A 14,330-nucleotide genomic window follows, 5' to 3' on the forward strand; every position below is an offset into this window, starting at 1 on the left:
AAAAAAAAAAAAAAAAAAAAAAAAACAGTGGTTCTCAACTTTTCTGATGCTGTGACACTTTAACACAGCTCCTCATGTTGTGATGACCCCAACCATAGAGTTATTTTCACTGATACTTCATAACTGTAATTTGTAACTGTGAATAAATCATAATATAAATATCTGATATGCAACCCTCAAAGGAGTATGACCCACAGGGTGAGAACCCCTGTTTTAGTGAAAGGCACGCATAATCTAACAAGGGCCTGTCTTCAGGCAGGAGAGGAATAAGGCACAGGTGGAGAGGACAGAGACGCTGGACTGTCCCACTGAGGCAGTGGGCACCCTCTACCTGTGTCAGCTCCTGGGCTTCCTCCTCAGAGAGTAGTGGCCAGTTCTTCTGCAGCTGCAGCTGCTCGCCTTCCTGTCCTCCTGTGGGCAGCTCTCGGTGTGTAGTGCAGTCCTTCACTGTGGATGCTGGAACAGGAAGCTGAGGTCAGTGGTGAAAACTTTCGGAAGGGAACAAACCACGCACAAGCGTTCAGAACATCACAGAAGGCATTTAAGACTGCCACAGGCTTTGGCCCAAGGTGCACGTCACAGTATCCATATGGGTATGTGTGAGCCTTGGTCCTGGGCCCCGCCTGAGCTGAATGCTCCATATCAAGGTGAGTTTGCAATACTAAAAGCACCCAGAGCTAATTTAGTAACTATCTCTTAAGAGAAGGGCCTATAATTCACAAGTGTTCACATTTTTAAAGATGTGGCATATAAAACACAAGAACTGTTGAACCCTGGTGAAATATACATATCACCAGGAAATGTGGGGACAGTTGAGCTGTTCCACAGAACACTCTGGTTCCAGAGAGCACAGGAAATGGCCAGCTATTAGAGCCAAGTGGTGCTGCATGTACAAGCCTGCCCCAGTTTGTGAGTCAGAACCACCCACCCTGTGGTCAGGCAGCGCTCAGCTCAATAGGACAGTTCTGCAACTCGCACAGATCAACACACACGTGTGTGCTGGGTAATCTCTGCACCCACGACAGGGCAGCTGGCAGTAACTGTGCAACCAGCCCAGTGTAGTGGCTCCTGGTGGCTACCACGTGCCAGCTGTTCTTTATTTAGGAGCAACTCCAGCCACAAACCCAGATAAGGTCTGCAACTCAAATCTGATCTTTGCTCTTCCCTACAGTATGGGGCACCCCAAACAAAGAGCAGCAGCCAAGTGTGTTTACAAGGCTGAGAGGACACAGGGAGAGCAATGAGTCTGACAAGCTGCCCCTCCAGTGGCTCTCACACTTCTTTCAGCTAAGCAAGGTAGAGTATCCTGGAGGTTGCAGCTGCACACCAGAGAGAGAGAGAAAAGGGGGTACATTTAGGGGAACTCTCGCTGGGCCTGACGGCAGGGACTAAAAAGATCAGTCATTAAGACATGCCTGTCTTCTCCAGGTGCTTCAAATGCAGCACAAAGTCCCCTTCACTCTGAATCTCTTCCAGCAGTCTTAAAAGGCATCCCTCCCGAGAAAGGCACACACTCAGGAGGAAGACAGGCAGGATGAGATTGGTAGATGAACACAGAGGTAAACCCCTTCACTGCACACACACACTGCACACTTTAGTGTGTAAACCCAATCTACCAAATAGCTGAGTTAGGACCCATCACCAGGACAGTGGTTTTTCCTACTGCATTCTCAACAAAACTAGTTGCAACAAGTCAAACTGATTACAAACTCGTATTTGCCAGGTACTAATGTGGTGGTGGCAGCACTCAGCCTCCCTCAACCCCAGCTCCTAGGGCTCACGGCTAGTTGACTAGACTTCAACAGCTTCAATAACCAGGACTTTGCTTCAAAAAACAGAAAGCTGAAATAAGGCTCTCCTAATGGATGTTTCTAATGACCCGCAGACACACGGAGTCTGGGATGTTTTCCATGAGCTGTGGGGTCAGCTGGGACCCATCTAAGCCACGGAGTGCTCTGCCACCTCCAGGGCTGATTGCTGACTCGCTCATCCATGTTTTGAAACATCTGAGAAGAATTACCGTGGCTCTGGGCAGGATGGTTTCTATCTCTTTAGTCACTAATGATCTGTTTAATAAAAGCAAGAACAGCTCCTGCAGCAAGGCAGTGAGACTGCGGGGACAGAGAACCATAAGGTGGCCTTAAGGGAGGTCAGCTGGCAAAAGAGACAGATGCTGTCCCTCCATGGACAGCCCACTGGCACACAGCTCAGAGTAAAGGTACCGAAAGTGACCCATGCAGAGAGATCCCTCTTCTGGCAACTACCTGGCCTCACATTCCTCATCTGCACTTAGAAAGTAGATCCTCTGGCAGGGGCCACAGGCTGTATGAGGCCCGAGATGCTAGTACAGAGGTCAGAAAACAAAATGCACATTCATCCACAAGGGCAGGACAGAGCCAGGAAGGGGAAGCAGAGGAGATCATATTCCGTTTCCACACACACCTGTACTTCCACGGTTATTTTGTAGCATACAGCACAATCAGGCATGGAGACAACAGGTGTATAAAGGTCAAGTCACGCTCCCTAACCAGCCAACCCAGATCAGCACAGTGCCACCCTGAGGACCCTGTCTTTGGACCCAGGAGCACCAACACTCACAGTGCCACAGTTCCTACAAACCCTGCCCTTGGGCCCAGAGATCGCCATCAGGCAAAATGTATTAACTGTATCGTCGGGGACCCTTTGTGAGAGTTCAGCCAAACAGCACAGCATTTGCTCACTTGAGGACCTCATCCTATGGTGCTGTCCTGGCTAATTTTTATGTCAACTTGCCATGTCAGAGTCATTGGAGACAAGGGAATCTCGATTGAGAAAATGCCTCCATAACATTGATCTGTACGCAGCCTAGAGGACATTTTCTTAATTAGTGACTGATGGGGGGAAGGAGGGAGTCCATGGTGGGTGGGATTAGGCCCGGGGTTCTGTAAGAGAGCAGGCTGAGCAAGCCAGCAAGCAGCATCCCTCCACAGTCTTTGCATCAGCTCTTGCCTCCAGGTTCCTGACCTCTTTGAGTTCCTGTCCTGACTGCCTTCAAAGATGAACTGTTGTATAAGTATACACAAACTAAGCCCTCTCCTCCCCAACTTGCTTTAGCTCATGATGTCTCCTCACAGGACAGACACCCTGATTAAGATGGGTACCTACATCCTAGGACTCTCAAGGGCTTCTAAGCTCTGCCTTAAAGGACAGCTTGGGCCAAGATGCCATCATGTGTCCTCCATTGTTGGGGATGTGGCAAGTGGCTTCAGGCATAAGTGCTGAGAGCTCTGAGAGCTGCCCTGCGGCACTGGTGTCTGGGGACAGATCTCAATGCCTGCATGTGACAACAGCAAGCAGCAAAGAAAGAGTTAGCAAACAAGATGACTCAGACCACACTATATGTGTTCTGGTCAAAGAATGGGAGGGTACCTTACTGCAGATTTCACCCAGATAAACCATGAAAATACGATTCCATGTACTCCAGCAGGGAGTGCTCTGGCTGGGAGTTCTACAGGCTTTTCAGAAATCCACAATCACAGGATCTGGGAGCTCTGGGAACAGAGGAAGCCAGGTAGAGGTGAGGTAAGAGATTAGGTACCTGGTATGGGTGCTCCCTGGAGGGAGGCATGCTAACATTAGACAGAGCAGATTTGGGGTTGGGGGCAGCATAGGACTCTAATGTTAAAATCCAAAGTTCATATACTGCAAACTCCAGGACACTCTGAAATGGCCTGTGCACAAAATCACTTAAGAAAATGTATAAAATCACCCTTGGCCTGTGTGCCTAAAGCAGATAGGGAACAGCAGTGAATTCCCGTGCAGACTTGTGCTCCGTGACTTCAACACTATTTGCAAATATTCCACAATCTGAAACTCAAGAGTCAGAGACACCTGTTACCACGTGACATTGAACAAAAGATAATGACCTGTACTGTTTTCAAACCTCTTCTAAGCTAACAAGTCTTTAAGGATGATCTGAGAGGGAATGGCAATCAAGCTGTGCTCTTCTGAGACAACATGGCCAATCTTCCTGCTCTCCAGGCCCAGGCCCTTGATACTGGCAGCCACTGCGGTCTGCAGGAAGCATTCACTACAGTAGTCTCTGGGGAGCTTCCCTGTGTAAAGTTTAACTCCCAACAGGAAAAGCTCACTGTGCTTCAAGACTGCCCCTGTGTGGCCACACGCACACGGCACACCTTCAGAAGAGGCTGGGACTGGGGCCTTAGCCAAGGCTTCCAGTTTCCACCTCCCAGTGGTAAGATAGAAGCTAGCTGAGCACTGCAGCACATGAAGGTGTGGGCAAGGTGCCAACCCTCCCACCAAGCTGTGGGTAAGAAAACCACCGAGTTCCTACCTCCTTGGAAGCCATCTTCCCCATTAAACCTCAGTACATGTGAGCTTCCTGCACAGAGCAGCCAGCTGGGCACACCCATGCACTAGAAATAAGGATAGTGTTTCCTTCCCACCAAGTACACTCAAAACACTTCAGGGAGTCCCCAGGAGACATAAAACAACAGGCGGTCACACTCCAAGTGCTCCATTCATCCTGTGCAAGTGCCCTGTGATGGCCACTTTCCTGTGCCCCCTACAAAGGACAGGTCCCAATAACTCAATCAGATCCCCGCATGCTGTTGTTAGGACTGTGGTTACAAAGACATCCCTGATTCTGACATCTATACTATGGGAGGCTGGCCTTCATCAGTTAGAGTACTGATCAGGAAGGGGAGCAGGAAGCATACCTATGGCCTTGCCAAAGACAGTGCATCTGGACAGCAAACCACAGGCAGGCCTTCTGTCACTGGGTGGTCAGCAGAGCTCTTACCAAACGAGACCCAAGGAATGGATGTCTATCTCTCCGTGAACCTATGACTTCATGACTTATGGCTTCACCTATCCAGAGAGGTCATGAAAGCCCCAGGAATCTCCTTAGGAAGTTACCTTACTTCTAGGCTATTGTGGCCTCCTTAGTCCTCCCTCCAGTGGCACAGCTGCCACCTTCCTAAGACACTATGTCTCCTATCCAATGCAACCCCCAGGGGGGAGGACATGCATGCACACAGTCTTCCTCTACTAGGACAGCTCCCACCCGGGTACGGTATCACATGCTTCCTCCCCAGCATCGTGCATGCCTGCTTACATCACCTCCTTACCTCTGCCTCCACTAGGAGACCCCACTTCCTCCTCCTCCTCTGCCTATGCCTCACTTGACACTTTTGGTCTTGAGAACCTCCCTTGGAAGGACAGCAGTTTATTCTCTCACCCTGACAGATATTCTGCTTCATATTGTAGCATGTCATGTCTTACATGTAGGCCCTCACTTGGCTAAGCCTAATCCAGGGAAGCTGAACACTGTGGGCAACGCACACACATCACGTCCGAATGGACTATCCCTATCCTGGACCTTGGTATTGGAACTATGTTCTGCTGTCACACTGACCCAATGCACAGTACTTGAACCTGAAAACTCTGTGTCCAAGAATTCAAGGACGAAGACCTCTACAATGTACATCTGGGTAGTGGCTGGAAAGACCCAATTTGATGCCAAAGGGTAGTGGTAAGCTGGTAGGGGACAGGTCAGGGTAGATGTGGACCATACCAGAATGTATCTGAGAGTGCTACTTCCTGAATTAAGCTGAGAAGAGGCAAGGGCTGGGGACTTGAAGCTTCCTTTGGATGGCTTACCCAAACCCTACGCTGTTGTTCAGACATGCTCTAAGTGTGTCTCCCAAGAGTTCACATGCTAGGGGCTAATGATGCTGAGAAGTGGTGGTGCCTTTGAGGGGCAGAGCCTAGGTGGAGGTCATTAGGTCACAAGGAGACTGTCTTTAGGAGGATTGTGGGATCTTAAGTTTCTGAGAGAGCTAGTCATTGTAAAGGAGCCAGCCTGTCTTCTGAATCTCTTCAGCATCCTGTCCTGTCAACTGTTCTTAGCAGGGTACTACCTGGCATGTGACCCTTAGCACAAGCCAAACAAGTGGAGCTGTCCAATCTTGGACGTTAAGCTTTCAGAATGTGAATTACCTAATCTTTCCTTTATGTAACACCTAGCTTCTGGTATTTTAGTTTTCTATACCACAAGAAAAGACCCAATCAGCTTTATCAAGAGAAAAGATTTAACCTAACACATGGTTCTAGAGGGTCCCTAGTGCTGTGCACGTGTGGTGAGGCAGGCACTACACCACAGCAGGAACAAAACTGCTCGTGTATCAGTAGCAAACAGGGGGAGAGGGCGAGCCTCCGAGAAGGCCTCCTTCTAAAGGCCTCACTGTCTCCTGAGTGCCACCTCGAGAGCTAAGCCTTTGAGAGACATTCAAGAACCAAGCTTTGGCGCTGCCCTATCCTGAAACCTAATTATCTATCAAGGGCAGGTGTAAACTGGCAGTCTGGAAGGGTTGTTGGAGCCGGTGACTGCCTGTGGGCTGGAGCCAGCAGCTGCTGATTGATGGGCATGCTGAACACAAATCACGGCACGCTGAGTGAGGCTCTAATTTTGGAAGTCGGGACACGCACTACCCTGCTGGCCACTCACCTGCATGCCGACTGGAGCAGCTACTCTCTGCAGGGGAAGCACCGACCTTGTTCCTGAGCACTAGGGCATCCTCCAGGAGCTCAATCTTCTTGCTGAACTGCACTTCTAAAATGGGAATGACCTCTGGCATCTTAGCAGATAGCAGCTGGTAAGCCACGTCTGGCTTTCCAATGAACCGCTGGCGTATGCTGACCTCATAAGGAGAGTGAACCTTGATATCATCAACATCTTCCTTCTCAAATCTGTGCAGGAGCAATGAACTGGAGTCATAGATCTCCAAACCAGAAACCAGGACAGTGAACTTTCCCAGCTTGGAATGAGACTCTGTTCTCTGAGAAACAATAGCAGGCACCGTGATCACAACTCCATCCTTTCCAAGGGCCTCACAAGTGTCTAGAGAGACACCATCCTTGAGCTTTACTTCTGCCGGCATCTTCCAAAACTTAGAGCCAAAAGGCCACCAGGAAGGAGTCTCCAATTCTGTCAGCAATCTAAGGGAATAAAGAAAACACAGAAACCAGAGAGCTTTAGTTTTAGTTTTAAGGTGGAAGCCTTGGTTGTTCTCAGAAGACTACTTTAATCTCTGTAGAGCATGTTACCTTAATCTTGTAGTCAATCTTTCCCAACAAGCACTCACTAAGCAGAAAGGCCAAAGGGTGTGGGCTGAGGCAGGGGGTGTAAGCTCGCCTGTCTAGATGGGAGCCTGCTAACCAAAGATACAGCACACATGTGTACATGACTCGTGTTGTTCTTTCTTCACTATGCCTTGACCTGGAGAATTCTGACTCAGAATCTATTCACGAATTCATCAGCCTTCCAATCTCTACAGAACTGTTTGCCACAGCCTTCTGCAGCATATCCAAAACAACTGGAGGCACACGTAGCTACCAAACACTTTATGTATAGCCACGGCAACTAAGAAACCCAATTCTTAACTCAATTAATTAATTGTTTGTAGAGCTGGGAAATCAAATTCAGGGCCTCATGTATGCCAGGCAAGAGCTCTATCTCTAAGCCACTTCCCAGGCCAATATAATTCAATTTTAGTACAGTCAGTGTCTACTAGACTGCACAGCACAACTATAACACCAAGAAATATATCCAGTGTATCAACAGAAGGAAAATGGAGGCAGGAAGGAAAAAGCAAATATCAGAAAGAACAAACAGCAAACTAACATAAGGCAGAATTAAAGAGTTAAACCAGCCCAGGAAAGCATCAGTCTAAAAGCAAATGAACCAAGTTAAGAGACACACTGTCAGTTTGAAAGGAACAAGAGGCAGCTATATCAAGTTCACAAAACACTGTAAAAACAAGAAAGAACAGATACATAGAAAACAAAGAATTGAAATGTACACAGGGTGCAAACAGGAGATGGGTACTACCACTATGATAAGAGAATCTGCCCAACCGGGAGACGTAACAATAAACATCTACATACCAAATTACACCATTTCAAACGCCATGAAGCAAAAAACTGACAAAAGTAAAAGAAAGCAACCACAGCTGGAGACTTCAACAGTTCCATCCTTTCAATGACTGACAGGCACTAGCACTAGCGAGTTTGGAGAGTATTATGGCAGCTCAGCCTGACTGATGATAAACTCACCAGCATCTGCCCAGTGCACAATGCTCTCAACTGGATGCAGACTGCTCATGACAGGAAATGCAGCTAGTCGCAAAGGCATTATGTCCAAAGGACAATTACAAATCTGAAGATATATGCAGATTAATGCATTCTGAAGTACATGTACCAACAAGGCAAAAAGGAAATCAGAAAATATTTAAAGGGTCTGGAGCAAAGGCTCAGTGGTTAAGAGCACTTGCTGGGTTCCTTTGCCAGGACCTACATGGTGGTTTACAACCAACTATAACTCCAGTTCCAGGAGATCTGACATCGTCTTCTAACCTCCAAGAGCACAAGTATGCATTTGACATACATACACAGACATAGATTCAGGCAAAATACTACTATATATAAAAACAAATCTTTTTTTTTTTTTAAAAGAAAGCACTTAAAGTGAATAACACTGAAAATGCAACATACACAAGAAGCAAATACAATCTCACCAGAGAAGTTTTCAACATGTATATGTGTATATTAGAAAGGTTTAAAATTAGGCAGTGGTGGCCCACACCTTTAATCCTAGCACTCAGAAGTCAGAGGCAGGTGGATCTCTGAGTTCAAGGCCAACCTTGTTTACAGAGTGAGTTCCTGGACAGCCAGGACTACACAGAGAAACACTATCTCAAAACAAAAACAAAAACAAAAAATAAACAAACAAATAAATAAATAAATAAATCGTTTTAAAATAGTTATATAAGTGTCTACTTCAGATTATCTTAAAATGAACACCAAGAGCTCTGCAGTGGTGGCGCATGCCTTTAATCCCTGCACTTGGGAGGCAGAGGCAGGCAGATTTCTGAGTTGGAGGCCAGTTTGGTCTACAGAGTGAGTTCCAGGACAGCCAGGGCTACACAGAGAAATCCTGTCTCGAAAAACCATAAAAAAAAAAAAAAAAAAAAAAGAAGACCAAGAAGACCAAAATATACACACACAAAAAGTAGAACCCTAAAAGTAGAAATTAATGAAATTGGAGTTGGGAGGAGGGGGTGTCCCAGGGAGCTGGTCTGGGGAGCTAGGTCAGTGAGTAAAGTAAACTTGCCATCAAACCTAAGCTCTGAGCTTGATCCTTAGAACCCACATGGTGGAAGGATAGAACAGACATCAACTGTCCATACAGATGTTATAGCATGTATGTGCCTGCACACACACAGAGAAGAGATATAAAAATGAGTGATCGGTGACTTTAATCCTAGCATTCTGAAGGCAGAGGCAACTAGAATTCTATGAGCTACAGGCCCACCTGATTTACAAAGTGAGTTCCAGGATTGCCTGGGAAACATAGTGAGACTATATCTTTTTTTTTTGTTTTTTTGAGACAGGGTTTCTCTGGGTAGTCCTGGCTGTCCTGGAACTCACTCTGTAGACCAGGCTGGCCTCAAACTCAGAAATCCGCCTGCGTCTGCCTCCCAAGTGCTGGGATTAAAAGCATGCGCCACCACTGCCCGGCGTGAGACTATATCTTAAGTGGGGGTGGGGAGAGAAAAAAGCGAAAGAGAGAGCCACAAAATCAGTTCTTTGATGTGACTTAATACAAAATACAAATTACTAACAAGAAGTATCAATTAAACAACAGAGAAAATATAAATTACTAACACAAGACTAGAAATGAGAGATGTTACTACAGAGGCTGAAAGTCTTATGGACATTATTCTCAGTGCCAAAAAGTCTAACAACTTACCTGAAATGTACAACATAGAAAGCTCAATCTCGGGGCTGGGGAGATGGCTTAATGGTTAAGAGCACTGACTGCTCTTCCTAAGGTCCTGAGTTCAATCCTGGCAACCACATGGTGGCTCACAACCATCCGTAACAAGATTTGACACACTCTTCTGGTGTGTCTGAAGACAGTTACAGTATATTTACATATAATAAATAAATCTTTAGAATAAAAATAAATAAATAAATAAATCTTTAAAAAAACCTCTGGAACTCTGGCCAATATATATATATACATATTTAGAAAGAAACTCAGTCTGTAAAGATGTCCACAGAGGGGTGGAGAGATGCTCAGCGGTTAGGAGCACTGACTGCTCTTCCAGAGGTCCTGACTTTAATTCCCAGCAACCACATGGTGGCTCACAACCATCTGTAATGGGATCTAATACCCTCTTCTGGTATGTCTGAAGACAGTGAGAGTGTACAAGTGTACTCACATACATAAAATAAATAAATCTAAAAAAAAAAAAAGATGGCACCAAAGAGAACACCAAGCCCTGAGTGGTTTCCCTGGTGATTCTGCCAAAGATAAGGATCAACAACTGTCACAGTCTTGCTCAGAGAACAATGCAAAGGCAAAACTGCACAGGCAGCTCACAAGCTGTGTGACGCACACCAAGCCAGATTCAACAAGACATATAAATCCCAACACAGTAAAATTCCTTATTTAAAACAAGACCAAACCAGCAAGCTGGCAGTGGTGGCACACACATTCAAAATCCCAGCACTCAGGAGGCAGAGGCCAATGGATCTCTGAGTTCTGAGTTCGAGGCCAGCCTGGCCTACAGAGCAAGTTCCAGGAAAGTTAATATGCATTCTTATTTACCACTGAGTAATGCTCCACTGAGAGAGAGAGAGAGAGAGAGAGAGAGAGAGTGTCTGTGTGTGTATCTCACATTTTCTTTATCTGCCCATCGATTGATGGACACATGGGCCACTTCCTAGTTTGGTTACTATGAATGACATCACAGTCAAAAAGTGGTAAACAACAAAAACAAAAAGATATCTGATCACGTTTTTCCTTTGTGCACAAATCTCCCCTGTAAGTTCTGAGGCTGGAGGCCCATCTGCAAGGTGAATTACAGGCACCAAATATCCTAAGAGCACAGAGCACTCTTCTCTGACAGACACCCTCTGTCTAGTCTGCCATGGAACAGGCTCTATGGTACTTTCAAATAGGCATACACTGAAAACGTAAGATGTCCACACCTGGGTGGTGATGGAGTAGGCTCTTTAAGGCTGAGCACTGTCAGCATACAGAACAGATCTCAAAAAGAGTCAAGCTCTGAGCCCCAGCCCTGTAACACCAAGGTCTCACTTCTCTTTGACTCATTCGCTGAGTTTTCATGGAGAAGACAGAGGCTCGAATGTATCCAGTGTCCAGATTAAACCTCATTTCCCAACAGGAACCAAAAGTAAACAATAGGAACTCTAACTTGGCAGGCTATGAAATATGCCAAACTATCCCCAAGTTCCTGTAAAGTATGTATCCATGTGCACAAAGAGGCAGAAACAGGCTAGGACATGGTCAATCAGAAGAGAAGATGTTGTAAAAACACTCCATTCTTGGAACAGAGAGAGTTTACTCTCCATATTCGTTTTATAACAGTTCATCCTGAGGACAAAACTAAGCAGGGGCCAGAGAGAACAGAGTTGCCAACTCTAAACACTGTGGACTCTGCTGTCTGTTCCTGTAGCAAGCCTGACACAGGCTACCTCCATGACATGGTCTTATGAAAAGAATCTCTGTCATAATGAGAGGAGGATGTGTCCACACACTCTTTCTGAACACGTACATCCCTAACCACGTGTGGACTATAGCAAAGGCCATCACACCTAAAAAGTACTTAGAGAGCCTCAACATTCCACCACATAATGGCTAGGGAGCACTGCACACTCTTCACACACACAGGCCTTCACCCAGAGAGAATGCATGTTCCTAGGCCCCGAGGAACACCAGAAATGAAGGGTAGTATCAAACCCTATAGGAGCTGGGTTTCTAATACATACTTATGATGTAGTTATTTATAGACCACTACTACTCTATTGCAATAGGAGTTATGTGAGGAGTCTCCTCTGAGAGCACCTTCCTGTGGTTCACTCTGCAGCCTCTCCCTGGCATATCCAAGTTGCGAGCACCACTACTCCTGCACTTTGGGATCAGTATTAAGTAAGGCACTGCTGAACCCAGCACTGAGACACCTAAAAGTATCCAATAACCACAGTGGCTGCTAGTGGCTGCTAGTGAATACTGCAGAGAGCAGGACGAATGGCTGACCCCGTCCTCAGAGGCCTGGGCAATCAAGCCTGAGATCTTCTCAGGCTACTCAGAGAGGCACTGACAACAACACATTTACCAGAGAGGTCAGCTTCTGTACCTAATACTTTCAAGAGAGAATCTGGGTTAACTGAAACAAGAAAGCAGAACTGTAGACAAGAGGGCTGTAACATTTCCAAACTAAGTTCTGGAAAATAAGCACGGAAATTTAACACAAGCTTGAACTTGGTGTGCTGAAAAAGAGCACTCTCAAACATGGGCCTTGGGAAGAATGGCCAGGGAGTGTTGTTCAAGGACTACGGCTGACTACCACCACTTCACTGGGGACAAAGAGAGACAGCCACAAGACCATGGGGACTTCTATATACCAATGGTGGAAGACGCTGAAAATCTAGGTGTAGTAACAAAAGTAGTACCAGCATCCTCTAAAAACAGGGTGGACTGTGGTCAGTGACAGAGCAGGCCGGCTTGGAGGAAGACAAACAAGAGCCTACACCCAACCTAGGCTCTTGGGAAGAGACATTGTTTAGTAGGGGCAGAATGGGGAAGAAGAGAGCTGGTCCTCCATGCCAAGACAAGCAAGGCTGATAGGGGTCACACTGCAGGGACCCAAGATGACATTTTACTGACAGTCCAGTCCTAGAAGTACCCTACCCAGGGGCCCTGGGACAAATGCTTCTGACTAAAGACAGAAGATAAAGAAATCCAGACAAAGAGGAAGCTAGGAGAGACAGGTCAATATAAAACAACAACAAAAAAGGCTGGAGGGTAGTGGTACATACCTTTAATCCCAGCACTCAAGAGGCAGAGGTAGGCCAGCCTATTCTACAGAGCGAGTTCCAGGACAGCCAATGCTACACCTGAACCCTGTCTTGAAAAACCAATAAGTAAATAAATAAAAATAAAGCAAAATAAAACCAAAAAGGCAACTAAAACACGGAGATGAGAGAAAACAGATTCTGGTTTCCATCTGCACCCGGAGCTCACCCTGTGCCACAGCTCTCCGTATCCAAGTCCCGCCAGGAGAGAGATGGTCTCCCAGGAGTGCTGACACACCTGAGAGCACAGGTGAGACCACTACTTCTGCTCAAATTCTGGCCCAAGATGGATCTGGCCAGAGCCATCAGGACACAGGAATCAAGGAACAGCTGGGGACAGGATCCTTCTACTTTCTGTCTGTGACCCGGAGCTGACCCTGTAACAGCTCTCCATACCCAAATTCCTCCCCGAGAGCACTGGTCTCCCAGGAGTGCTGACACACAAGCTTTCAGGGAGGACAAGCCACAGTCAGAGACAGCAAGACCAGCTAACACCACAGATAACCAGATGTCGAGAAGCAAGGGCAAAAACATAAGCAACAGAAACCAAGGCTACATGGCATCATCAGAACCCAGTTCTGCCACCACTGCAAGCCCTGGATACCCCAACACACTAGAAAAGCAAGACTCTGATTTAAAATCACATCTCATGATGATGATAGAGGACTTTCAGAAGGACATAAACAACTCCCTTAAAGAAATACAGGAGAACACAAGTAAATAGGTAAAGCCCTTAAAGAGGAAATAAAAATCCCTTAAATTACAGGAAAACACAATCAAACAGGTGAAGGAATTGAACAAAACCATTCAGGATCTAAAAGTGGAAATAGAAACAATAAAGAAATCACAGAGGGAGACAACCCCAGAGATAGAAAACCTAGGAAAGAGATCAGGAGTCACAGACACGAGTATCACCAACAGAATACAAGAGATACAAGAGAAAATCTCAGGTGTAGAAGATACCATAGAAAACACTGACATAACAGTCAAAGAAGGGCTGGAGAGATGGCTCAGTGGTTAAGAGCACTGCTCTTCCAAAGGTTCTGAGTTCAAATCCCAGCAACCACATGGTGGCTCACAACCATCCATAATGAGAGATCTGACTTCCTCTTCTGGAGAGTCTGAAAACATCCAGGAAATCCAGGACACAATGAGAAGACCAAACCTAAGGATAATAGGTATAGAAGAGAGCAAAGATTCCCAACTTAAAGGGCCAGTAAATATCTTCGACAAAATTATAGAAGAAAACTTCCCTAGACTAAAGAAAGAGATGCCCATGAACACATGAGAAACCTACAGAGTCAGGCAGTGGTGGCGTATGCCTTTAATTCCAGCACTTGGGAGGCAGAGGCAGGCAGATTTCTGAGTTCGAGGCCAGCCTGGTC

At 46.3% G+C, this 14,330-nt stretch overlaps 1 protein-coding gene across 4 annotated transcripts in view; it reads right to left on the reverse strand.

The window, feature by feature from the left end:
• The window catches only part of Snap47 (synaptosome associated protein 47), a 43,208-nt gene that overhangs the window by 14,664 nt on the left and 14,214 nt on the right, over window positions 1–14,330 (reverse strand). For all 4 annotated transcript variants that reach the window (XM_031354212.1, XM_031354215.1, XM_031354213.1 and 1 more), the window contains 2 exons: window positions 6,509–6,999; window positions 332–456 (listed from right to left, as the gene is read on the reverse strand). In XM_031354212.1, the coding sequence (XP_031210072.1) occupies window positions 332–456; window positions 6,509–6,999 (616 nt within the window). The remainder of the gene's footprint in view (window positions 1–331; window positions 457–6,508; window positions 7,000–14,330) is intronic.

Source organism: Mastomys coucha, unplaced genomic scaffold, assembly GCF_008632895.1.
Source record: "Mastomys coucha isolate ucsf_1 unplaced genomic scaffold, UCSF_Mcou_1 pScaffold5, whole genome shotgun sequence".
In the NCBI taxonomy this organism is placed as follows: domain Eukaryota; kingdom Metazoa; phylum Chordata; class Mammalia; order Rodentia; family Muridae; genus Mastomys; species Mastomys coucha.